We start from the raw sequence: 25,410 nt of genomic DNA on the forward strand, positions 1-25,410 counted from the left end.
AAATAAGGTCCTTGAAACTTATCCCTTTATCAAATGTAAATAATAGCTGTTCTGATAAAATGTTTTTAAGTTCAATAAAGTTTAGATAAGAAAAATGCTCTTAAATGGTAATCTGTTCCAAGATTTAATCACTTTGTAATCATGCGCATTTTCTAAGTGCTCACCGTTAAGAACATTCTTCCCGTGACCAGGTTTACCATGCATTACATCTACAAAGTAATCTTGGGAGTATGGAATACAAATTATTGCCTTAGAAAAGACACTGTTTATTCCATGTATAAAGCTCAGAGAGTAGCTTTCAGAAAGATGGAAAGAAAGTAAATACACCGGCCACACAGTTGTTTGAGCTTTATTTTTATATGCATACATGTGTCAAAGAAACCAAAAATTTCAAGATATAGAGTACAACATATCAAATGAAATCATTCAAAATTATTTTAATGTATACACAAATAGCAGTATAAGGTACACGTATACGATACATTACGTAATTTGTTTTGAGGTTGTGAAAAGCAGTATTTTTGGTTGTAAAATTCTGATACTATTATCTATTATATCATTCAAGTAACATATATTTCAAAAGTTAAACTTTTTAAAAATAATAACTAAATTAACACATAACTCTAAGACAATCTGATGGATGAGCTGACTTTACCAAAATAGTGTTGTTCGATTCTTCTACAGAAAGCAAGGAGGTTGCTATAGTTTTTCACCTTCTCAGAAAGTTCATCATTGGTCAACTGTGTGGTAAGAATGGTGTACAGATGGCCAAATACCAGTGCATCTAGTTCAGTAGGCCTAAGACAAAAGCAGAAATGAGAGTAACATGAACAGTGTTTAACTTGTATGGTAGACTATATACTATTTTTTTAAACACTTTATTCATCTATTTAAAAGAAAAAAAGTCATGTAAGCAATAAATCCTACCCCAATTTGATAGAATTTATTCTATTTTATTGGAGTTTCTGTTATAAGATATGAAAGAAAAAAAGATCTTTTAAACTACGATTTGCTAGTTGTGTGACTTGCTTTTTTAAATAGCATCATTTAATTGTGTTAAAATAATATTGGTGTAAAAGAAAAAAGAATGTCACACAAATGGAATTATATAGTGTGTAACCTTAAAATAATAATAATATTGGTGTAAATGATCATATTCATTTTATTCATTAATTTATTCACTAAATATATACAACAGGTCTCCAGTGTGCCAGGAACTATGCCAGATGCTAAAGATATAAAAGCAAGAAAGATATTCTAAGACATGAACACAAAACATAAATTACCACAACACAATTTAGTAAGTGCTTTTGTAGATGCATAACCAAAATGCTGTCAAAGCAGAGAATTTCACTGTGGTGCTAGGAAAACAGAATGATACCTGATTACCTGATCATCATATTACAACATGATTTAATTTTAATTTTACCATTTTAAAAGTAAACTTAGATTTCTGAAGGAGATGTAAGAATGGCTTCAAAAAATTTTTTCTATGTTTTCTTTCCCTTTAATTATATATTACTAATAAAAAGATTAAATTTATCTACCTTGCTACTAACGGTCTATAAATGGGACATCACCAATCTATATTACATTAAAATAATTACAGTAGACCCTTGAACAACACTGGTTTGAGGGCTTCCCTGGTGGCGCAGCAGTTAAGAATCCACCTGCCAATGCAGGGGACAAGGGTTCGAGCCCTTGTCTGGGAGGATCTCACATGCCGCGGAGCAACTAAGCCCGTGCGCCACAACTAAGCCCATGTACCACACCTCTCTGAGCCTGTGCTCTAGAGCCCTGAGCCACAACTACTGAGCCCGTGCTCCGCAGCAAGAGAAGCCACTGCAATGAGAAGCCCGTGCACTGCAACAAAGAGTAGCCCCCACTCGCTGCAACTAGAGAAAGCCCGTGCGTAGCGACAAAGACCCAACGCAGCCAATAATTAATTAATTAATTAATTTTTAAAAAATACTGGTTTGAACTGTGAAGGTCCACTTACACGCAGGTTTTTTTTCAATAAATACGTACTACAATACTACACAATCCAGGGTTGACTGAATCTGCAGATGTAGAACCACAGATGCAGAGGTCTGACTGTAAAGTTATACATGGATTTTCAGCTGCAGCAAAGGGTCAGCACCCTGAGCCCCCTCATTGTACTGTACTAGTACAATATTACAAAAGGGGAAAATACCATCATTATTATGAACTAATTATTGCTGTCAGCCCTACAGTGAAAAAGTTACTGAGAAAACATATTAGTCGACCTAAACTGTAAAAATATGTTGCAGTAATCTGGTTTGGCAAAACAGATTTGGGGGTCCGTCAAATCCTAATCCTGTCACTTACTAGCTATGTGGCCTTGATCGCCACTGATGAATGACTTCTTTTAATAGTTGCATGGCTTTGTATCTCTTCATGCCACTAATTCCTAAAATATTTATCTCCAATCGGAATCTCTCCCCTGAAGTCCAGAATCATACATTCAAAGGCCTATATAACAATTCCACTTGAATGCTGAATAAGCATCTCAAACCTGCTTGTCCCCTCATCTTCCCAAAATAAAAGTCACCACTACCCACCACCTGTTCAAGCCAAAAATCTGAGTTACTCTTCAGTCCTCTCTTTCTCTTACCCTCCCATATCCATTAGCAAGCCTGGTGAGACACAACCACCAAAATATGTCCTGAATGCCACCACTTATCTATATCTCCTCCAAGCATAAAACATTGGAATGAATTTCCACTCCACTTACACTAACATGCCAAACTCCTTATCCAAAACATACAAATCTTAGAAGATCTGGCTCCTGTTTACCTCTTCAGCCTCATCTCCTACCATTCTCTACACACAACCATAAATGGTTTTGCTTCTTCCATTTGAACATAAACTCTAGCCAATCTTAGGGCCTTGACCCAACTATTCCTGCTGCCTGGAACACCCTGCCCTTGACTTCATACTGCTGGCTCCTCCTTGTTTTTCAGAATACAACTTAAATATCACATCTTAGTTTGAGTGGTCAGCGTCCCCTGACCACTCAAACTAAAGTGGACATATAGCCGCTTATTGTGATGTGATTCTATTTTAATTCTCTATATGGCACTTAAAACTATCTAATATTTGTTTTTAATTAACTGTCTATCTCTTTCTACCAGGACATAGTCTACTTGTTTCCTGCTGTGTCCCCAACACCTGCAACAATGCCTGTCCCAAAGTAGGTTCTCAATAAATATTTGTTTAATGAATCGATAAAAAGGTGAAGTACTTCTCATACCATACTATAACTGTTTACTTAATGTTTCCCCCATTATACTCTAAGTTCTCTAAAGATAACACTGCATATATCTTTATAACCCCAGTTCTTAGCAAAGTATCTAAGGAACTGAATGGTTATTTGCTGAATGAATACACGAAAGAGAAAGAAAGCATCTTGCCTAAGTTGTATAGGATATTTAATTTTTCAATAGTAGTTATTCACATTCTTCCAAAGCCTTCCCTCTTTTGACACATTCATGAAGTATTAATCAAAGTCAAATGTGCAATTTATGGCCATGTTTAAGAGGGTAGTCAATAGGATAGTTTTAAAAACTCACAAGTGTCCTGGGACTTAATAGCACCATGATCCTAGCATTACAGATGAAGAATCAATAACAAATGGATACCTGAGAAAAACCAAGGATGTAGAAGGTGGATAAATATTGAGCTGAGGCACTTTGTGAGAAGTAATATAAACACCAACTCTTCCAGATCCCTAAACATATTTCTTAAAACGTGTATCTTACCAATTTAGGATTTATTTTCCTAATCCTTATTTAGGATTAACTACCCTCTGCTTCTTGTACAAGAGCCTAAGAAAAGGTGAATATATTCTCTGATGCAACTTCCAGTAGGGTAGATGGGCATCTTTTATCAATAAGGGAAGGCTCTGAATGAGCTCAGGAATGAAGGTATGTTCAAACCAGAGTAGTCTAGAAGTACCCCTGAAGTCGTCAAAATATTATTTGCTTCAAATATACATCCACATAACTCAAAAGGTGCTGAATTATGTAGGGTAATGAGCATACAAAAACTGATCTGATGTTACCTAAAGATAGCAACTTCGTGACAAATTACTTTTAGAACATCTAACAGGAAGTAGAATACACTATACTAAATCAAACAAAACACACACATAACTTAATGCATATTTTTTGTAATCCTTACAAATTTCAGCAACTACTTATATTAGTTGACTCTGACATATATGTTATCAATTCCCACAATTCTTTCTTTTTAAAAAGTACACTGTGGGCTTCCCTGGTGGCGCAGTGGTTAAGAATCCGCCTGCCAATGCAGGGGACACGGGTTCGAGCCCTGGTCCGGGAGGATCCCACATGCCGCAGAGCAACTAAGCCCATGAGCCAGAACTACTGAGCCTGCGCTCTAGAGCCCATGAGGCACAACTACTGAGCCCGCGTGCCACAACTACTGAAGCCCACGCGCCTAGAGCCCGTGCTCCACAACGAGAAACCACTGCAATGAGAAGCCCACACACCGCAACAAAGAGTAGCCCCCTGATCGCCCCAACTAGAGAAAGCCTGTGCGCAGCAACAAAGACCCAACACAGCCAAAAATATATTTCAAAAAAAAAAAAAAGTACACTGTGGTAATGGGGACACAACTGTATACCACTGCTAAAACTCACAGAACTATACACATAAAAGCGTCAATTTTACTTTTTGTAAATTATGCCACGATAAACCTGACTTTTAAAAAAAGCAATAAGCTCAGAAAAATATTTGCAACTCCTATGAGAGACAAGGACAAAAAATTACACTTTAGCCAATACTTCCACTGAATTGTTTAATCAAGCCAAGATTTCATGTACCTCCAGTTTTAATTACCTTTTCTATACAATATGGAGAGAAAACATAACATTTCCACCCTTCTGCTTACTAAGTAGTTTGTAGATTGTAATTTGGATATAGATAGCAACTCTCCTCCTAAGACCTTCAACAACTTTCACATTGTTGCCTTCTCATCTTGCATTATCATTCTTTCCACATTTCTGTTGGTTACCTACTATTCTTTTTTTTTCCAGTTTTATTGGCAAATAATTAACATACATCACTGTGTAAGTTTAAGGTGTACAACATGATGGTTTGATTTACATAAATATATTGTAAAATCGCTGCCACAACAGGTTCAGCTAACATCCACCGATTATCTACTATTCTTTCATTTGAATATCAAAATAAAAACAGTACCATAAAATGCAAATGTTTTCCTAACCTTTCCCACTAAAAATTTTTTTGTACTTATCTTTTTCTTCAATTATTATGGTTCCATATTTCTTTCTCTCTTTCTGATACGTTTCACAGTCTAGTTTCAAAAACATTAATTTTGTCTGAATGTTCCCCAATTTTTCTTTCCCATTATACTATTAACTTGTCATTTCTTCATACTAACAGAAATAATCTACATATCCTTTCTTTATGTATCAATCACTGATCTTTGGGACTATCATTCAAATTTGTAAATCAAGCCCCTTGCCATCAACTTTGCTATATTTTGCTTTTGGATATTTTTGAGCAATTTCCCCTTAATTTTCTTAACTAGTGATTTCTCAGTTGAATAAACTTCAATGAAATCCCATTACCCCCTGAAATTTTTCTTAAGGTTCCCAAGTATAATTTTTGCATCATTTCTTCAAAATACTTTCCTATCAGTATATGAAGGTATATTTTCAAATTTTACCATTTACTTAATGGTTAATAGCAGTACTTTTTCTTTTTCAAACCTAACTCCTTTTCCAATTTCTCATTCAATTTAATCTAGTCTTAACCAACATTTACTGAGCTTCCTCTAATAGGTTTTGTTTGGAAAACAAAAACCCTCAAGGAGCTCATAAATGCTTTGGAGTAGTATTAACTCTTTCTATTCTGATTACATTTAGAAAAATTATTTTTTTCTTCTTCTTCCCCTTTATTAAAAAGGTAACATGAAAATATCACTTCAAGAACAGTTCTGGTTTTTTATTCCAAATGCACTCACCAGGTGAAAGGGAATAAATTACCCAGTCTTTGTGTAGGTGTGTTAACAGATATCACATCAGCAAGATCACAGATTCAACAGATAACACAGATTTTGTTTGAGCTGCATTTTAGAAATATGATTTAAATATTTAAAAGCTACCAACTATATATTATGAAAGATAAAAAGGACAATTGTTAGTATCTACTTTGTATTATTTCTAATTTTTTTCAAATTCGCTTTCCTTTTTCCTTTCCACCATTTAGCTTCTTTGTCCTCTTTTCCCAATTACTATTCTTGCTGCAAGATCTCCCTCAACTATCTTTCCCTTTCTCACATCAAGTAAAGCTACTGAGTTTCTTTCATGAGGCCTCTCAACATGTCTAGTAGGTAAGCTAGAAAAAAAGCTGATTCTAATTTTAGAGGGTAAGGAGAGGATACACAGGGAAATAAATTTTAATATTAAACAATTAAAACTGAAAATTAAAACTAAAAATTAAAACTATTCTATACTTCAATCATAAAAATGTTTATCTAAGTCTCATATAAGGTAAAATTATTTCAAAAACCTACATCTTAATACCAGTTAAACAGTTTCTCAATTGTTTTTGTACCTATTCTAAATTTTGAATTTTTCATTACAAGTTTAAAAATAATTATACCCGAGCTGATCTCCCTGGGCTATGCAGCTGCTTCCTACTAGCTATCTATTTTACATTTGGTAGTGTAAAATAGCTCGGTGCTTTGTGACCACCTAGAGGGGTGGGATAGGGAAGATGCGAGGGAGATGCAATAGCGAGGAGATATGGGGATATATGTACAGCTGATTCACTTTGTTATAAAGCAGAAACTAACACACCATTGTAAAGTAATTATACTCCAATAAGGTTGTTAAAAATAATAATAATTATACCCTTATGAAGAAAAATATTTCTTGATATTTCCACTGAATCACATGCCAAATGATACCTGGTTACTAACTCTTTGACACTGAGTTTCAATGAGGAGAAAAATAAGTTAGATCTATTATCCTGGCTTCCCATGGAGACAGGGTGCATAACAAAACTAACTCCTAAAACAGAGTGATGCACTTCAAACAATAAAATGCACCCCTTCTGAGCTTTTCAGCTCCTAAGAATTCCTATATCAGAAAGAAAGGGGACTACATAATACTAACATTTTGATACCTTTCTTTTGTATTAGAGACGAAACAACTAGAATCAGCATAGCAAACATCACTAGAAATAAGAACATAGCTGTAGAAACTTTACCTACCAGGATTTCATGGTTTGAACTCTATGACCTTTCTGCTTCAAAGATCAACAGAGCCCAATTTTATTTTAATATCAGTTGTATAGCACATACATTAATATAACTTTAATATTTCCAAGCTATCACCATAGCCATTTTTGCTACAAATATTAACATCTCTACCAAAAGATGTTTGATATAGCTATAGATGAATGCCTATGAAGATGTAAATAATAACAAATAAACCTTTTTAAAAATTATCAATCTAGGGCTTCCCTGGTGGCGCAGTGGTTGAGAGTCCACCTGCCGATGCAGGGGACACGGGTTCGTGCCCCGGTCCGGGAAGATCCCACATGCCGCGGAGCGGCTGGGCCCGTGAGCCATGGCCGCTGAGTCTGCGCGTCCAGAGCCTGTGCTCCGCAACGGGAGAGGCCACAGCAGTGAGAGGCCCGTGTACCCCAAAAAATAAAAAATTAAAAAAATTAAAAAAAAATTATCAATCTAAAAGTCAAGAGATTTTTATTAAAAAGCCAAGAAAAGATTAGAATTCTAAGCAAACCAATGAGGTTAAAATGCTAATTTAAACCCATCTTAAACTGGATCACAGGATAGCTGATTCTGATATACTAAAATTGTAACTTTAAAAAAAAAAGGAAAATTCATTCTTTGCCTATGTTAGATATTATTTTCCAAATTACAAAAAAATTCTGTCTTAATAAAACATGAATTACTCAATTTACATATATACACATACATATATTCAATCTATATTCTTCACAATTATTTCTATGCTTTACAAATATTTTCATTAAATTTTAAAAGAAAAGTTCATCATAATGCTTGTCCATCCAACAATATTGTTTACAGTTTAGTTTTATTCACTTTTCTAGTCCTCAGGGTATCATCCTTTACAGACAAGTATGGCTACACTTCACGTTTTAATAGTAGTTTGCAAGCTCAGATTTTGTTAACATGTCATAGTTCCATACAAAGCACCTTGAACTACCTCTAGTAGAACCTCTATCATATCATACAATAATGACTGGTTTACATTGTCTACCCTCAGGAGAAAATTCTTAATAGCTAGCACTGCATTTTAGAAATCTTGGTCTCCCAGAAGCTAGTGCTATGCCTGACACCCAAGAAATTAAATGGTTAATGAATGCAAAAATGAACTTTAATATAACTAAATCTTTTCGTAAATATTTCTTGATAAAACAATTCCTCTATGATAAAATGTTTGATACGACATGTATGATAAAATAATAATACAGAAAAGAAACTAACTAAAAAGAATAAATTCTTACTGCTTATTGAAGAAATATGGTTGTGTTCCCAGTCTTTGAGAAAGAGCTTGACAGCACTGGTCTACATCTTCTAAGACCTAACACAAGCAACAGACCCCAGAGAAAAATATTTAAATTAGCAAAGCAATAAAATGTGTCTAAAACTTAATATGTATCATAGTTTATAATAAAAATATAAATTTAGGTAACCATTTTTAGTATATTTAAATCAGACTATAGACCACATAGAGAACATACGTAATAATTTCTATACAAGAAACCGGAAGAAAATTTGAAAGCAAATTTCCTTTAAATACAAGTACATTTAAGTTACTTATAAGGATTATGATCAAGAAAGTTTTTATCTCAAAATTCTACTCCCTACAAAAATGTTTTCCTGAATCCATATAATCAAATGACTTCACATATATTAAAAAATCTGCTTCATAAAGATGACACTGCTGACCTACCATGAGTAAAAATCATTTGAATTGTTTTCCCACTAGTGGAAATAGATTTTATTTACTCCATCTCTCTTCATTTACCCAATCCCCCTTGTGGCCAACGGCACACATCAATGAGTTGGCTGACTAGGACTAGGGGTATCCTTGAAAATGAGACGTTAATTAGCTTAATGATGCTCAAACTCATGACCTTGACAAGATATATATTTTTATAATTTTGCTACTTCAGTAAATTTAAGACCAAAGAAAAGCAGGTATATTAAGCACTGCATCTAATAGGGTTGGGTTTTTCTTTTTAAGCCCTGATGCTGCAGATCTATATTTATTGGCATAAAAAAATGTCCACAATGTATTGCTGAATGGATAAAAAAAATTAGGTTATAGAGTGGCAGTTATACTATGACCCCATTTAAAGAAAATGTTATTAAGAGACACCTAGAAGAATGTTCTCCATATAGTTAACAGTGGCAATTTCTAGATGGTAGGATTCCAGCCAACTTTTATTCCGTTTTTGAAGTTTTTGGTATTACATAATTTGTTTTACAATAAGCATGTGTGATTTTTATAAAACAAAAAAGTACTTCATGTCAGAGAAAATAAGAGCAAATGTTTTGTTAATTTTTTTTATTATGTTGGGAGTTAGTGTGTTTTTTTGGCTGCGCCGCGCAGCATGTGGGATCTTAGCTCCCCGACCTGGGATGGAACTGGCACCCCCTGCATTGGAAGTGCAGAGTCTTAACCACTGGACCGCCAGGAAGTCCCCTGGGATTTTTTTTTAAAGGACCAACAATTAAAAATCTTTTTTCTTTATGTATTAAAGTTGAGGGTTTTACCAACTTCAATCTGAACTGACCTGGTCCAGTGTCTTGTTACCCCATCCAATAGCTTTCATCTTACGTTTGACTTCCCACTGTTTCTGATAGGCCAAAATATGATTCAGAGGCCAAGGGTAAGGAGATCCATACCTAGCATGAGTGATCTAAAGCAAGAAGATTATGTTAAAAACATGATTCTAAAGACATAGCCTGTTTTCACAAATAAAATTCTAAGGGAAATATATTTCCAGAGACCACAAACAGAGCAATCTGAAAAAATAAAACAAAACATAGCTTGCAATCTAAAAATTAAAATTTTAAACCATTCTCTTTAAAAATATATAAACTTTCACATACTCTGCAACCAGTTATATCAAACAATGACACACAGCTTCCCTAAAACGTATGTGCAAGCAAAATTAAAGTGAAAAACTATATCACTAATGGTATAAACCACAATGTTTCATTTATGAGCAGGGACTTATGATTCTGAGCAAAAGTGTTTTTTCATTAAATTTTAATTAAGATAAATGTTGCAGAACCACTCACCTCCCCTACAGTAGCTTCATCACACCACTGAAGATACAACTAGGAAAAAAAAAACAGTCACCAAAACTTTAAAGTATCAAAGAGAAAATGGATAAAGAAAGTTACTTCTTGCCAGGGTAATTTTTTATAAGCTAACGTCATAAAAGTCACATATGTGAGGGTTGTTTTTGTTTTTTCTTGGCTAATGTTGCTACACAGAATTAGTAAACTTAATGGTGGTACCTATAAAAATATTTCTTATTCATAGAATACATCTCTAAATGCCATTAAAGTATTTTACAGATACCATTTAAGTGAATTTCACAAGACCAAAATAAAATAATGAGTGGGCAAGAGTCACTCCTGTTTACAAACAGAAAAACTAGAAATGATAATATCAGGCAACTTGTTCAATGATAATGATCAAATAATTTGGTTAACGACACTAGCCCTAGAAGTGGCTTGACTGTTTTCCTATTTTTCAGTAACTTTAACATAACCCATAAGAAAAATGATCTTTTATGAGAGAAAAAGCTTATTTTCAAGGCCTATTATCTTCTATTATACCTCTGCAGTCAACAGCATATTGTTGACTAATTCCATGTAGGCTTTCATTTCTGCTTTTTGGACTTCATCCAGCCCATCACTAAGAGAATGGCCCTAAAGGGAATTTAAAAAACTTTAAAAGAGCATCATATTAAATATACAAAAACTTTCAGTTATCTTACTACCAAGTAATACAACATCAATGTTTTACTGTAAATGTCCAATGGATTCATTTCCAAAATGCCCCCTAAAACATAATTATTTTATGTGAAAAAATAATACTTTGCTATCACTACAAAATATTAATAAGTATTTACTTGTCATTATAAAAATGTATCTTTCAAGAGACAAAATTACATTATTATTTCACAAAAGAAGAAAAGAGCGATGGTCAGTAAACCTTGTTTTTTTTAAGAGACTAACCTTTTTAGTAATAAAATAAATTCCAAAGATTGACATGTGTTACTTATAAAGTGGTCAAAGATTTTCTTAAATGTTATTAGTAAAGGATAGGGAAATAGACACTAATTTTTAAATTCTAATACAGTATAGTAATGAGTAGATGCATAAAATAGTATAAGCTTTAGTTGTAAGATTTTTAAAATGCATACCCTATAACACTGTATTATCACTCTTAGGAATTTATCCTAAGGAGATAACTTAACGAGTGTACAAAGGTGTACGTACAAGAATATTTGTATTAGCACTCAATAACAGCAGAAAATTGGCAACAACTTCAGTGTCCATCAATAAAGACTTAAATAAATCATAATACATCCATATGATAGAATATTATACAACAATTTAAAAGGATAACATATATCTATAGTCATTAAATGGAAGAATTTCAAAACACACTGATGATTTTAAAAGGCAGTTTGCAAAATAATACATAATAGTATGACCTGTATTTTTCTACATATGCAAAAAAAAATTCTGGAAGCATGTTCCCCAAAATGTTAATGGAGGTTGTTCTTTGATAACTATTAAAATCTAAACTGAATAATAATTCAAATGGGTAAATTAGCATTGATACATTCAACTTTTAAACATATTCTATAACTCCCTTCTCAAAGGTTAACCTGATATTTTACAACAATGAAGAGTTTTCATTTGTGACCAAAATTCTCTTAAGCATGAGTTAGAAAATTATCTATCACTTTGTAAAAGTCAAATGGCCTCTTCTGCCACTGACTTACATTATGGGGGGAAAAACTTACTCTTTAGAAATATTTCTCTGGTAGTTTATATCAGCATTTTGTAAAACTAGGTTAAAATCAACGTAAATGTTACAACACCCTAAAGAATGATGAATGACTTATTTAAAAGTAACTGTGATCAAATGCATTTAATATCTTTTTTATTACCTTGGCTTTAACGAATTGGACTATTGGACCAAGTTCCGATACTACTTGATTTCCTACGTGAATAAAAGGTACTTTACCTGTTGAGGGGGAAAAAAAATGTGAAAACACTCTTCATAAATTAAAGTTTGTGCTAAAAAGGAAATCAACAAAAAACTGGGATATGTTTTATTAATACACACAGTTTCCTAACACTATGACTTTTGAAAATTATAGTTAAATGCGTATGTTAAATTCTAAAAATTTTTAAACATTAATTACTAATTTTAAAACAAAAGAAAAAAAAAGGAGATTCATTTCTAGAGTTCTTATATGTAATAACAGATCAAAATATTCCCTTTTCAGAGCTAACACTAATAAATCACTATATAGCAGTAAATACTAATTATTCAAATTATATGAACCAAGCCTAGTCATTGGTTCATGACCACTGATAGATCCGAAAAAATTAAACTAGGCCTTCCCTTCAGAGTACAATGAATCAATCTATATTTAAGCTACATTTATGAAGCTTATTTTTTTTTTTTTTACATCTACTACTTTCAAATCTCAGGTACCCATTCAGATCAATTGTTTAAGCACATAATGGTGCATTAATAAATGTTATCTGACTCAAAAATTTCAGGAATTAAGACAATAACAATCTTTGAAGGTATGCTAGCTTATAAATTATAATACAAAGTATGCTCCCAACACATGTGGGGAAAAAAGAATTAGTATGCTTACAAAAACTGGTTTCCTTAAATAAATGCCACATTAAAAAAGTAATATTTCATTTTTTTAAATACTAATAATAGATGAAATTATCAGAGATGATGATCTCCAAATAGCAATAAAGTCTACCTCAAATGCTAGAGGATGAAACTTTGTCAGACCTAGTTCAAATAGAGTTCACACTAACAGCTGGCTTCTTCGTGGTCCTTTTCAAGAGATTCACTCCTCTCTGGCTTAGACAGCCTGAGGGTAATGGATGAGGTGCACAGCACCAACAAAAGCTTCATCTGCGTCCACAGGACATTACAAAGGAAAGGCAGGCCTTTTGGAATACAACTCAACAGAGGTATTTAGAAGACATTTCCATTTACCAATATAAAAACACTGAATTCTGCATTCCTTTTTTCTACCGCTTTATAAATCTTTCAAAAGAGAAAAAAATTTCTTATCTGCATTAATAATTAGATCATACTCTTTTTAAACTTAGGATAATATCTTTGTAACTACTATACTGATAGAAATAGTGCAGGTCCTCTGAGATAATATGACCAAAGAATGAAAACGATTTGTGAATGAATGTCTAGACCGAAGAGTATTTTGTGGTGGTACATTTTGAGATCAAAGTATATTTCTCATTTTCATTATCCAGTTTGGAGTTCTTGGAAGACAGAGTTTATACTGGCATACCTTGTCTTATTGTACTTTGCTTTATTGTGCTTTGCAGATATTGCGTGTTTTTACAAACTGAAGGTATGTGGCAACCCCGAATTGAGTAAGTGTATTGGTGCCATTTTTCCAACAGCATTTGCTTACTTTATGTCTCTGTATCACATTTTGGTAATTTTCACAATACTTCAAACATTTTCATTATTATTATATTTGTTATAAATATAAAACTTTAAAGGATGAGGAGTTGCTTCTTATGGATGAGCAAAGAAAGTGGTTTCTTGAAATAAAATCTACTCTTAGTGAAGATGCTGTGAAGACTGTTGAAATGACAACAAAGGATTTAGAATATTACATAAACTTAGTTTATAAAACAGCACCAGGGCTTGAGAGGACTGACTGCAATTCTGAAAGACGTTCTACTGTGGGTAAAATGCTATCAAACAGCATTCCATGCTACAGAGAAATCGTTTGTGAAAGGAAGAGTCAATCGAAAAGGCAAACTTCAATGCTGTCTTATTTTAAGAAATGGCCAGGGACTTCCCTGGTGGCACAGTGGTTGAGAATCCGCCTGCCAATGCACGGGACACAGGTTCGAGACCTGGTCCGGGAAGATCCCACATACTGCGGAGCAACTGAACCCGTGCGCCACAGCTACTGAGCCTACACTCTACAGCCCGCAAGCCACAACTACTGATGCCATGTGCCACAACTACTGAAGCCCACGCACCTAGAGCCCATGCTCCACAACAAGGGAAGACACTGCAATGAGAAGCCCACACACCACAACGAAGAGTGGCCCCCACTGACCGCAACTGGAGGGGGCCCGCGCACAGCAACGAAGACCCAACGCAGCAATCAATCAATCAATGAGTGAATGAATTAATGAATGAAAGAAACAATAAGAAATGGCCAGAGCCATCCCAGCCTTCAGCAACCACCACCCTGATCAGCCAGCAGCCATCAATATGGAGGTAAGACCCTCCGCCCGCAAAAAGGTTTTGACTCACTGAAGGCTCAGATGATGGTTAGCATTTTTTAGCAATAAAATATTCCTAATGGAGATATGTATAGTGTTTTTTTAGCCACAATGTTATTTCACACTTAACAGACTACAGTACAGTGTAAACATAACTTTTATATGCATTGGGAAACCAAAAATATCCATGTGACTCACTTTATTGTGATATTCGCTTTACTGTGGTGGTCTGGAACCAAACCCCACAGTATCTCAAGGTATGCCTGTATTTTATTTCTTTTCTTAAAAATACTTTGAGCATTGTAGATTCTGAAGCAGGGAAGCAGTGTGGGTAGCCAATTGAATACTCATATATCTCTAAATACAAAGAAATAAATAAAAATCAAGGCAACAAGGAACTTACCTGGTGGTGCAGTGGATAAGAATCCACCTGCCAATACAGGGGACACGGGTTTGAGCCCTGGTCCAGGAAGATCTCACATGCCATGGAGCAACTAAGCCCGCATTCCACAACTACTGAGCTTGCGCTCTAGAGCCCGCGAACCACAAATACTGAGCCCACGTGCCACAACTACTGAAGCTCAGGCGCCTAAAGCCCATGCTCCACAACAAGAGAAGCCACCACAATGAGAAGCCCGTGCACCGCAATGAAGAGTAGCCCCTGCTCGCCACAACTAGAGAAAGCCCATGCACAGCAACGAAGACCCAACGCAGCCAAAAAATTAATTAATTAATTTTTTTTAAAAATCAAGGCAACAAGTTAGAAGTAAATAATGTTTTCTGTCACTAGCCTGACTTAAGGTGGAGCCAGTGTTATATCCTTATTATTGGAGGTGATCAGGCAAAAGCAGAGTGAGACAGTTATTCTCTGGCACCAATCAAAGGTCATAAAAAAAACCCCAAAGGCCCTGCTTCTCATTTTAGGCAGAATAATCATTTTTGGAACTTTTATATTTAAAGAAAGCAAGATGTTGCCAAGCAAGTTTATTTATTCAGAGAATATTAGAAATAGAAAGGACCTTGGATGTCATCTAATGCAACCATCTCATATTACAGATGAAGCCACTGAGGCTCAAAGAAAAGAAGTGAAATTTCCCAAGAAAACTGTTAACATGTGACAAAGTCACAGAAGGGTTAGACTAAAAATTTCCTAACTCTTAGCCAAGTGGTCTATTCCATGATGTTCTCTGCTTTAAAAATCTACCAACAACCAGATCAAACAAGCAAATAAAATATAACACATTCCCACGGTCACCCAAATCATATGATGAAAGAAACACTAGAGATGATGAAATTTAAATACCTTAATAGAAAGTGTCATTTTCATCTACCTATAGGAGACTTCTCCTATGCATATATGTATATATGCATGTATTGTAGTCTCTATACTATTTATGTTTGTCTTTCCTAGAATCTATAAAGATGGATAACTACCTAGGTAATACTACATATAGTACAGTCATTTTAGGAAATAGGTGGATAAGCTATATGGCTTTTCCTTGATTTGTCAAAGATATTAACTTTAGTATTAGATTACTAACCTTTTTATATGTATATCTACACTCTTTGTATGACTACACAGAGGAAGAAGATGGACAGAACCCAATATAATTCATTTCACCAGAATTCAATAAAGTTTATAAAACCTATGTATAAACTTAAAACAAAATGATTCAATTAATAGCCTTCAAGAATCTAAAAGATGTATATGTTTATAAGTCTAAAAATTATTTTATTGAAACGTTTTTAAAATGTATATTCATAAACCTATAAATGTAGAGATATTCATATAGAATTTTCAGTGTGTATAGAGAGGGTGTCTTCACAACTGTTGACAATTATTACCACCCTTAAGAGTTTATGATGAAAAAAATGTCATTCCTAACGATCCAAGTCATTCCTAAATTATCATCACAATAAAGAGATCGATAAATGTCTCCCTAAAAAGCAACGTAATACACTTGTACCAATCAGTTATATTCAACGAATTTATTCATAAAGCAGTGGTTCTATGTGTTATTATTGCTCCAGCAAAACCATAATTATAATAACCCATACCAATTCTATTTATTTATCAGATTTGGTGGCACTATATTTTTATATTAAAAATTACCTGAATCACATTTATTTAAAACTGTACCTTAATCTACTAATACATGATACACAGAAAAGGCAATACTGATTATAAAAAGTAACAGAAAGGCTAAAACCTTAGTAAGAAAAAGTAACTTAAAAACTTAAAATGAAACAAAAAGAATCAGAAACCAAAGACCAAAGACATTCAAAGACAGATCTATGACACATTAATTTAATTATTCCACAATCTCTCTTCTTCCATTGGCATAATGGGAGAATACAATTTAGAGAAGTGTATTTAATAATAAATGGATTCACATATTAAAATTTGTTTTCTGAAGAAGGAACAGTCTTATGTAAATAAGACTGGCGGAAATCTGAGATTATGTATTTTCTTAACATTTACTATTTGAAACAATTCCCCTAACTTTCCAGTAATCATCTCTGACCACAGAGTTGAAATGAGTAGACATGTCACCCCAAGACTGTCAAGTTTGCAACTGTTACTTTATAGAATGGGAAAATTCTTCAAAGGGTAAACAAAAAATATAGGCATTTAAAAAATCTAGGTACAAACTGGACTATCACTGCAATTTTATCAATGCAGAATATTAACAGAGAAGAAAAACAAAACTAAAAAACACTTACCAGATGGAGACATATATTCTGCATTTGCCCTGCAAACCACTTTGACGGGCAGATTACACATCTGCAAAAAGGCCTGTCAACCAAGAGAAGTCTACAGTAAGTCTAGTGAAAGTATATGCATATTCGAACACAACTTTTTATTTATTTCTTTTCCAAACTTAATAGCTCAGGAAAAGAAAAAGAATGAATCAACTTAAAGTGAAAGATTTGTACTCCAAGACAAAAATAAAATGTCATTTCAATACTAAGAATCAATATGACTTAGACACCAGTAAATGTATAAAACTTAAAGCATTTATACACACAAATGTAAATTATCCACTTATTTTACTGCATTAGTTTATGTAAGTCAGCAATACTGTGTATTTATTTAATTTTCTTTAACAGATGACTAAAGTCCAAACTTTATAAGCTATTACTAACTTCCACTACTCTTTACAGAATCCTTATCTTTCCTGTCTTAGGGGAAAACTCTCAAAATGTTAATTTTACTACTTCAAAGTTCTCTCCAATAATACTCAACATCCTAATGTGTAGCTTTCATGCTTATTAACTCACTTTTTAAAGGTATAGAATTGTTTATTTTTACTTTGTTTATAACAACAAAAATTTTATAAGTGACTTAATTGTCTAACAATAGGCAACTGTTAAATTATTTATGGTAAATGCAAACCATATAATTTTATACAACAATTTTTTAAAATCATTAATTATATCTTCACACATGACTGCCTGAAATAAGAACTTTATTTCCAAAGCTTCCTTCCAACTGGGTGTGACCAATGTCTAAATTCTGGCCAACGGGACTCAAAGTTCCGGGCAACTGCTCGGGAAGTTTCTTTAAAAAGAAGAGATATGACCTCTCCTCTTTTTCCTTCTTGCTGACTAGAATGTGAAAAAGATGACTTACAGCCACCGTAGCCAAACTGAATCACAGTAAAAGCTGAGTGTTGAAGATGATAGAGCAACAAGAAGAAGCAGGAAGCCTAAGTTTTTGATAATCATTCAGTCCCAAACCTGGATTACTTGTATTAAAAAAAGAAAGAAAGAAAAGAAAGAAACTTCTATCTTTTTAAGCCACTGCTATTTTGGGTTTTCCATAACTCACAGCCAAACCTAATCCTGACTAATTTACCAACAATTACTGTTTCTAGGTTTAAACAGCACCTCACCCAAACAAAAGTTGACTCCTCTATGTCTATGTAAGTATAGCTAACAGTCCTCTAAATACTATAACCTATGCTCCCAATTTATAACAATAATAGTGAGCTTCTTGGTTGGCCCACAAGTATGGGCTCCAGGTAGTGGTTCTCAAGCTTCAGTGTACCATCAAAGTCATGTGGAAGGCTTGTTAAAACACGGATTGCTAAGAAGGGAAGAATTAGAATAAGTATAAAGAGACCTTTCAAGAAGACTGAGAAGGAAGAAGGGAATTAAGAAGGGTCAGCTCCCTTCTATTATATATGTATCTGTACCCAATGATGGAAAAAGGTTGAGCTCGTTAAAACTTATATAGGAAATAGGCTGAAATGACAAGAACCAGGCAAAATAACTGACATACAAGATCCATGAGAAGATAAAAAGGAATGAAATAAGAGCACAGGTGGAAGCATCTGTTTTTTTCAGGAAACAGGACACTTTTTCCACTGTACTTGCAAGGGGTGGTCAGCATCAGTGATGATGACTGCAAGCTGATAAGTAAGAAGGACAAGAAAATGAGGGAGTGCTCATATTCTGTGAAATGGGAGAAAAAACCGTCTGCCGAGAATGTAGGACCAAGAGGGGGTTTAGGCCTTCAGAAGAACAAAAAGAATTTGAAAGAACTGCTTAATGCATCTTCTCAAAGGTCAGAATAATACTCAGTTGTTAGTTAACAATCACAGTACTATATAAAATAGTAAATATGGTATATTTTCCTAACCTCCATGTATATTGGTAACTGTACTAATCATTGTTCCAAAAAGCTGTGTTTCACTAAAAGAGATTAAGCAAAATTGAAACGTTCTACAATTGAAGCCATGTTTCCAGTCCTGTGAATTTTTTACTTCTTTACTAAAAAATAACTGGCTTAATTTTAACCAATTTAACAACATTCAACTTACCACAGACCTCAATTGATGGCACAATTCTACTTAGCCAAAGATTAATTTTATGGCATTTACTGCAATTATTCTTCATCCCTGATTCAAAAGAAATTTTCTGAATTAATCTGAATTAATCACAAAGAAGTCTGATGTCACAAACACAGTATTTTCATCCAAACATTAAAAATGCAAACCAAAACATTACCATTACTGTCTTCAAGAATATAAAAATTCCAAATCCAAAACAGACTTTGATTCAACAGTATTTCTCCTTTCTCTTGTAGCACAGGAGAAAAATCTCTGAGGCTCCAGAATAGGACTTTCACCTTTCACTTGCATTTTCAATCTCTTATCAGCACCTCAAATACTCTAATTAAAACAGGTGTGATACACCAACCTAAAACACATTTTATTTTCAATTCTGAATAACAATCTGCATACTTTTATTCTTATGTAAATACAAAGAAAAATGTAGTTCTAATCATAATAAGGAAAGTTAGGAAAATTCAGCCAACTCCTATTCCTCTGTTGGATACATTATTCCAAACTAATTCAAGTGATTGACAACATAAAATAATTTAAATAAAAAATTTAGCACATCCTATGAGAACAATGATTTATAACTGTGCTGTCTAGTATGGTAGCCACTAGTCACCTGTGGCTATTTAACTTAAATTGATTAAATTTGAATAAAATTTTTAATTCAGTTCCCCAGTCACACTAGCCATTTCACATGCTCAATAGCCATTTCACATGCTCAACAGCCATATGTGGCTAGTGGCTACCATATTTATTGGCCAGTACAAATAACAGAACATTTCCATCATCACAGAAAGTTCTACTGGACACTGTGGGTCTATTGCAATAGCAATGGTAATAGCAATAGCAATGGTAATCAGTGCATAAAAGATACCTTAGCAAAACAGGCTGACATCATCTGAAAGAGATTAGGCTAAATATTATAAAAACAACCTGCATAGTATTACAGTGATGACTGTGAGACATTAAACACCATAATATTTTCAATTTTCAGAAAGAACTAATATAGGGCTTACTCATTTGCTGAGCAACCCCAATTGACAAAATGGGTCAGGTAAGTTTATTAAAATGTGAAAACTAAGAACTTTAGAATGAATAAATTAAAGCACAGCCAATCAATATATTCTTTGAATATAAATTTACTGAGTACCTAAACATATGACATGGTAGGACTTTTTTAAACACACACACACACATGCACACAGAACATAATACCCAGTACCTAAAGTCTAAGACCCTGAAATTTAATCAGCTTCATGTAGTTTCAACATATTGAGTGAATTAATTAAGTTCATAGCGTCAAAAAAATTCATTGAAGGGTATGTCTGTATATTTTTTTATTTCTACAAAAAAATTCAAAGGAAAAAAGTAATACTAGATCATCGAGAACCAGTTAAACATGAAGGATTGAACTTACACATTTATCTCTGCAACCTTTCAAAAAATCCAATGAAGTAACAGTGAAGAGGCAGAAAATGTGTAAACCCAGAAAAACACAAAGAATGGAAGAGGAGACCAAAGCAGACCAGAGATGTCAACCCATTTTTAAAGATAAAAAGCAGACTTAGCAGGGCAGAGGAAGCTGAAACCTAAGGGCATGCAGAGGAGAAAATCAATACATTTGCAACACAGAAACTGGGAAGATTCCGAAACTGGAGGCACCAAGTACCACAGAAGGCAGAGGTGAGGTAAAGGACTAAAAATAGGAGAATTGGATGAAAGTCTGTAAAAGCATCAGACAACTAGCCCGCCCCCAATCTGGCAGGAGACAGGGGTTCATTCTCTGGAGAAACCCAACCAGAAAGGCTCCTGACTCAGGACCCAAGCACAGCAGAGGGCCCTGGGTAGAGGGTCACACTGGAAGGAAGGTTAAGGGAAAGTATGTACACTGTAGAGAGCCACAGCACCCTCTCCCTCTCAGCTCCCAAACACTGGCAGCCACAGTAAGTCCTCCAGAGTACCCCTCCATAGAAAACACCTACCAATACTGATGATTTTAGTGAGGGGTAGGGACAGTGGCCAAAAAATGGCCACTGTGCAATCAGTCTATAGTGAAGCCCGCATGTCAAAAAGTTCCTCAATGCCCCATCAGCTTTTTAGTGCCTCAATCTTAAATATAATTGTTAGCAGAGATCAACAGATATTTGAGGAAAGCCTCAAACATACAGAGCCAAAACAAACTACAAAAAAAAGTAGTTGAGAGGAAACAGAAAATGCAGACAGCAACTTCAAAGAAAAATTATAATGGCTAATATTCATTGAGCACTTACTATGTTCCAGGTACTTGCATAAGAGCTTAACTCTACGAGGTAGGTACAAAAAAAAAATCCCTATTTTAAGATGAGAAAACAGAAGTACAGGGAGGTCAAGGAATCTATTCAAGGCATATAGGAAGAAAGGAAAGGAGGGAGGGAAGAAAGGAGAGAAAAAGGGAAAGAAAGGAAAAAAAGAAAGAAAGAAAAAGGGAAAAAAGGAAAATGAAAAGAAGCAAAGCATACAAAGGACTGAGATGACACTGAATGTCTCAAAAGAAGCTCCAAAAGCTAAAGGATGACAAAAGGCTTTCAAAATTCTAACGAAAAATCTTGCCAACCTAAAATTCTACATGTGGCCAAGGAATCAATCAGGTGTGAAGATAGAATTTTAAAAAAACATAACACAAGCAAGGTCTTTTTTAAAAGCCTAAAATAAAAATAATAAACCAAGAAAAAAAGAACATAGGATGCAGAAAATTAGGGAATCCAACCTAAAAGGAAGGCAAGAAGAATTCCCTGAATGATGATGAACAGCAGTCTTAACAACGAGCTATGACGCCAACCAAGTAAGAAACTGTCCCAATTAAAGTAGAAGGAACAGGGCTTTCAAAGGTAATAGTTCCAAGAAATAAATAAATAAATAAAGGACCTGACGCGTTTGACCATTGTGAGGGGGAGTTTTACAGTTCAGTCAAAGAGTTTAGGAGAGAAAACTACCCAAATGAATTAAATAAAGCAATTATTTACTCAATGGAAAAAAAATCATATAGAAAGAATATGTTCATTGTACACTAAGCCACTCAGCTAGGGTCAATATTTACATTCTAATTATAATATAAACACTGAATATTAATTTAACAAAAGTTAAAGAACTATTGGGAAGATGGAGAAGGAGAAGCGGAAGAGAGCTGCAAATGGTAAATTTCATAGTGGAATTCAATAGATATATTTAAATTAAAAAATAAAATGGCAACACAAGCATCTTACTTAGAAATATAGAGGTAAATACCAAGGGGAAAAAAATACAGCTGAAAGAACAGAAAGTGGTTGTTTCTGGGTATCGGGATTTGGGGTGAGGTAAGGGTGGGACAGTCGACTGTTTTCTGTGTGTGATAAGACTCCCATATATTGATGGTGGGAGTGGTAAACGAGCCAACCACTTTGAACTGTTTGGTAATATTGACTATTAAGCAGATGCCTACTCTGTCAGCCAACAATTCCCCTCCCAGAAATACACCAAAAAGAAACGAGGCATATAGCCACTAACATACAAGAATGCTCCTAGCAACTTCGTCCATATAATCAAATAAAGGAACTCAAATGTCCATTAACATGAGCAGCAACTCTAAAATTCCTAATTCCAAGCTAAAAAGGATATATAATGTTACCAATTGCTATTATAAAAAAGCAAAAAATATAAAAAGATTACACATTTTTCTTAACTCTAAATTCTTTAGAAATAGCATACTTGGACAACTTTTAAATCAGAGAAATTCTAGAAACAATCCCAGAAGGTAACACCTATGATAATCCATGAAGATTCTAAATTCTATTTCTTCAGTAACTACTTCTGAATCATATCTTCTGGGAACTACAGCTCAAATATTTTGTAAAAACTAGTTTTGAGAAACAGAATATATTTCATTTACATATAATTGAAACTAAGGCCAGGAGTCTAAAGAAATAAGAACAATCTGTTACCAATCAATTTGACCCTTACAAATACTTTAAATCCTATATGCTAAAGTTATTTTAGATAACAGTGCCACTCCTTTTATTAGATCATAAAACTAGCATCTTAAATGTTGGGGGAAAACCTAACACATGTTGCAGATAAAGGAATGTCTTGTGATTGCTGGGGTCAGGTGGGGTGGGGGTGGCAGCAGTGGGAGGGGTGAATGAACTGGGAGTGTGGGGTTAGCAGAAACAAACTACTATATATAGGATGGATAAACAACAAGGTCCTACTGTAGAGCACAGGGAACTACATTCGGTATCCTGTGATAGACCAGAATGGGAAAGAATATGAGAAAGAATGTATATATATGTATAACTGAATCACTTTCCTGTATAGTAGAAATTAACACAACATTGTCAATCAACTATACGTCAATAAAATAAATTTTTAAAAAAAGAATGTCAGAAATAAAGACAGGGATCCTGTAACAGCAATCCTACAGTAACACAGTGGCAAGGCTTCTGATTCCTCTTTCTTCTCATTTCAGAACACTCTGTCTTCTAAAACTAGCTTTTACTGCTGTAATTCCCAGTTATGTGCCTGGTACATAACAGATAATAATTATCAGCTCAATGAATAAATGAACAAACACACAAAATTCTGAACAATACGTAAACCACAAAATAAACAAAGAGTAGAGAATCCAAAACTCAGTACACCTAGTTCTAATCATACATGAACTTTTCTAAATGAAACAATAGAAACTTCTGATAATAAAAACACAGGGGGGAAAAAAAGGCTGCTTTTGTCAAAATTCAAAACAAAATTTATACTCAACCACTGGTCGGGGTATAAATCAATGTAATCTTTTTAAAGGGCACATTGGTAACATCTACCAAAATTCTAAATACACATAGCCTTTGACCCAGTAATTGTATTGCTAGAAATATATCATATGGGCATATTTACATAAGATTATATAAGATATATATAAGGATATTCACACCTAAGCCCTATTTATAGTAGCAAAGTAATAATTATAACAATAGCCTAATATCCATCAATAAGAGACTGGTTCAATAAACTGTGGTGAATCTATTAATGGAATATTTGTAGCCTTCAAAAGAGAATGGGGTTGCCCCTCAACTGAACTTCTCACACTAAACTCCAAAGACATTTCTCATCTGGGCTACTGAATGACATAAGACAGAATTCCTTTTTGTATTATTTTTCTTCTAAAGGCCTGGAGCAAATCACTTAAACCATAGCTTAATAAGGCCTGCAAAAAGCTAATTTATTTGGTCCATTGCATAGCTTCCTGTGAACTAACTTGGTAGGAGGATATAATTTTGAATATCTAGAAGAATGAATGGAAAGCAATTATTCACTCACTCACTCAATATTATTGAGCACGTGCTATAATAACAGAAACTGTTCTTGACACTGGGAATAGAGTGGTCCCAGACCTCATGGAGTTTACATTCTAATGGAGACAGATGATAAGCAAATAAACAAGAATAGATCCACTGTGATTCCTGCTACTTAGAAATACAAAGCAGTGTGAGGGTATTGCCACTATATGTAGGATGGTCAGATAAGCGTTCACCGGTAACATAACATTTGAGCATAAACCTGAAGAAAGTTAGGGAGCAAGCCATGTAGGTTTCTAGGAGAAGAGCAGTCCAAGTTCAAAGCAGTTCTGTGCTTCAACTGGAGTGTTTGAGGAACAGCAACAAGACCTGTGTGACAATGCAGACTAAGGAAGTGAGTGGTAAGAGACGAGCTCAGAGAGACAACCAGGAGATCATGTAGGACATATAGATAATTGTAAGGATTGTGGCTTTTAATCTGAGTGAGACGAACAATCATTACAGGGGCTTGAGCTGAGGATTGCTGGAATCTGACTGACATTTTAAAGGATTACAAACCACTATACAGAGGTTAGGTTGTAAAGAGTAGAAGGGTGGAAACACAAGAACTAGTTAAGAAAATTTTGCACTAATCC

General features: G+C 34.3%; 1 protein-coding gene across 2 annotated transcripts in view; it reads right to left on the minus strand.

The window, feature by feature from the left end:
- Positions 1 to 333: 333 nt before the first annotated feature.
- The window catches only part of MTX2 (metaxin 2), a 63,647-nt gene continuing 38,570 nt past the window's right edge, over positions 334 to 25,410 (minus strand). The window contains exons 4-10 of one of the 2 annotated variants that reach the window (XM_067741460.1): positions 17,350 to 17,422; positions 12,270 to 12,346; positions 10,924 to 11,016; positions 10,378 to 10,416; positions 9,867 to 9,992; positions 8,571 to 8,647; positions 334 to 798 (exon numbers count right to left, since the gene is read on the minus strand). In XM_067741460.1, the coding sequence (XP_067597561.1) occupies positions 624 to 798; positions 8,571 to 8,647; positions 9,867 to 9,992; positions 10,378 to 10,416; positions 10,924 to 11,016; positions 12,270 to 12,346; positions 17,350 to 17,422 (660 nt within the window). In that variant the 3' untranslated portion in view covers positions 334 to 623. Of the gene's footprint in view, positions 799 to 8,570; positions 8,648 to 9,866; positions 9,993 to 10,377; positions 10,417 to 10,923; positions 11,017 to 12,269; positions 12,347 to 17,349; positions 17,441 to 25,410 lie in introns of both variants that reach the window. The other variant, XM_067741461.1, reaches the window with a different exon arrangement.

Source organism: Pseudorca crassidens, chromosome 6, assembly GCF_039906515.1.
Source record: "Pseudorca crassidens isolate mPseCra1 chromosome 6, mPseCra1.hap1, whole genome shotgun sequence".
NCBI lineage: Eukaryota > Metazoa > Chordata > Mammalia > Artiodactyla > Delphinidae > Pseudorca > Pseudorca crassidens.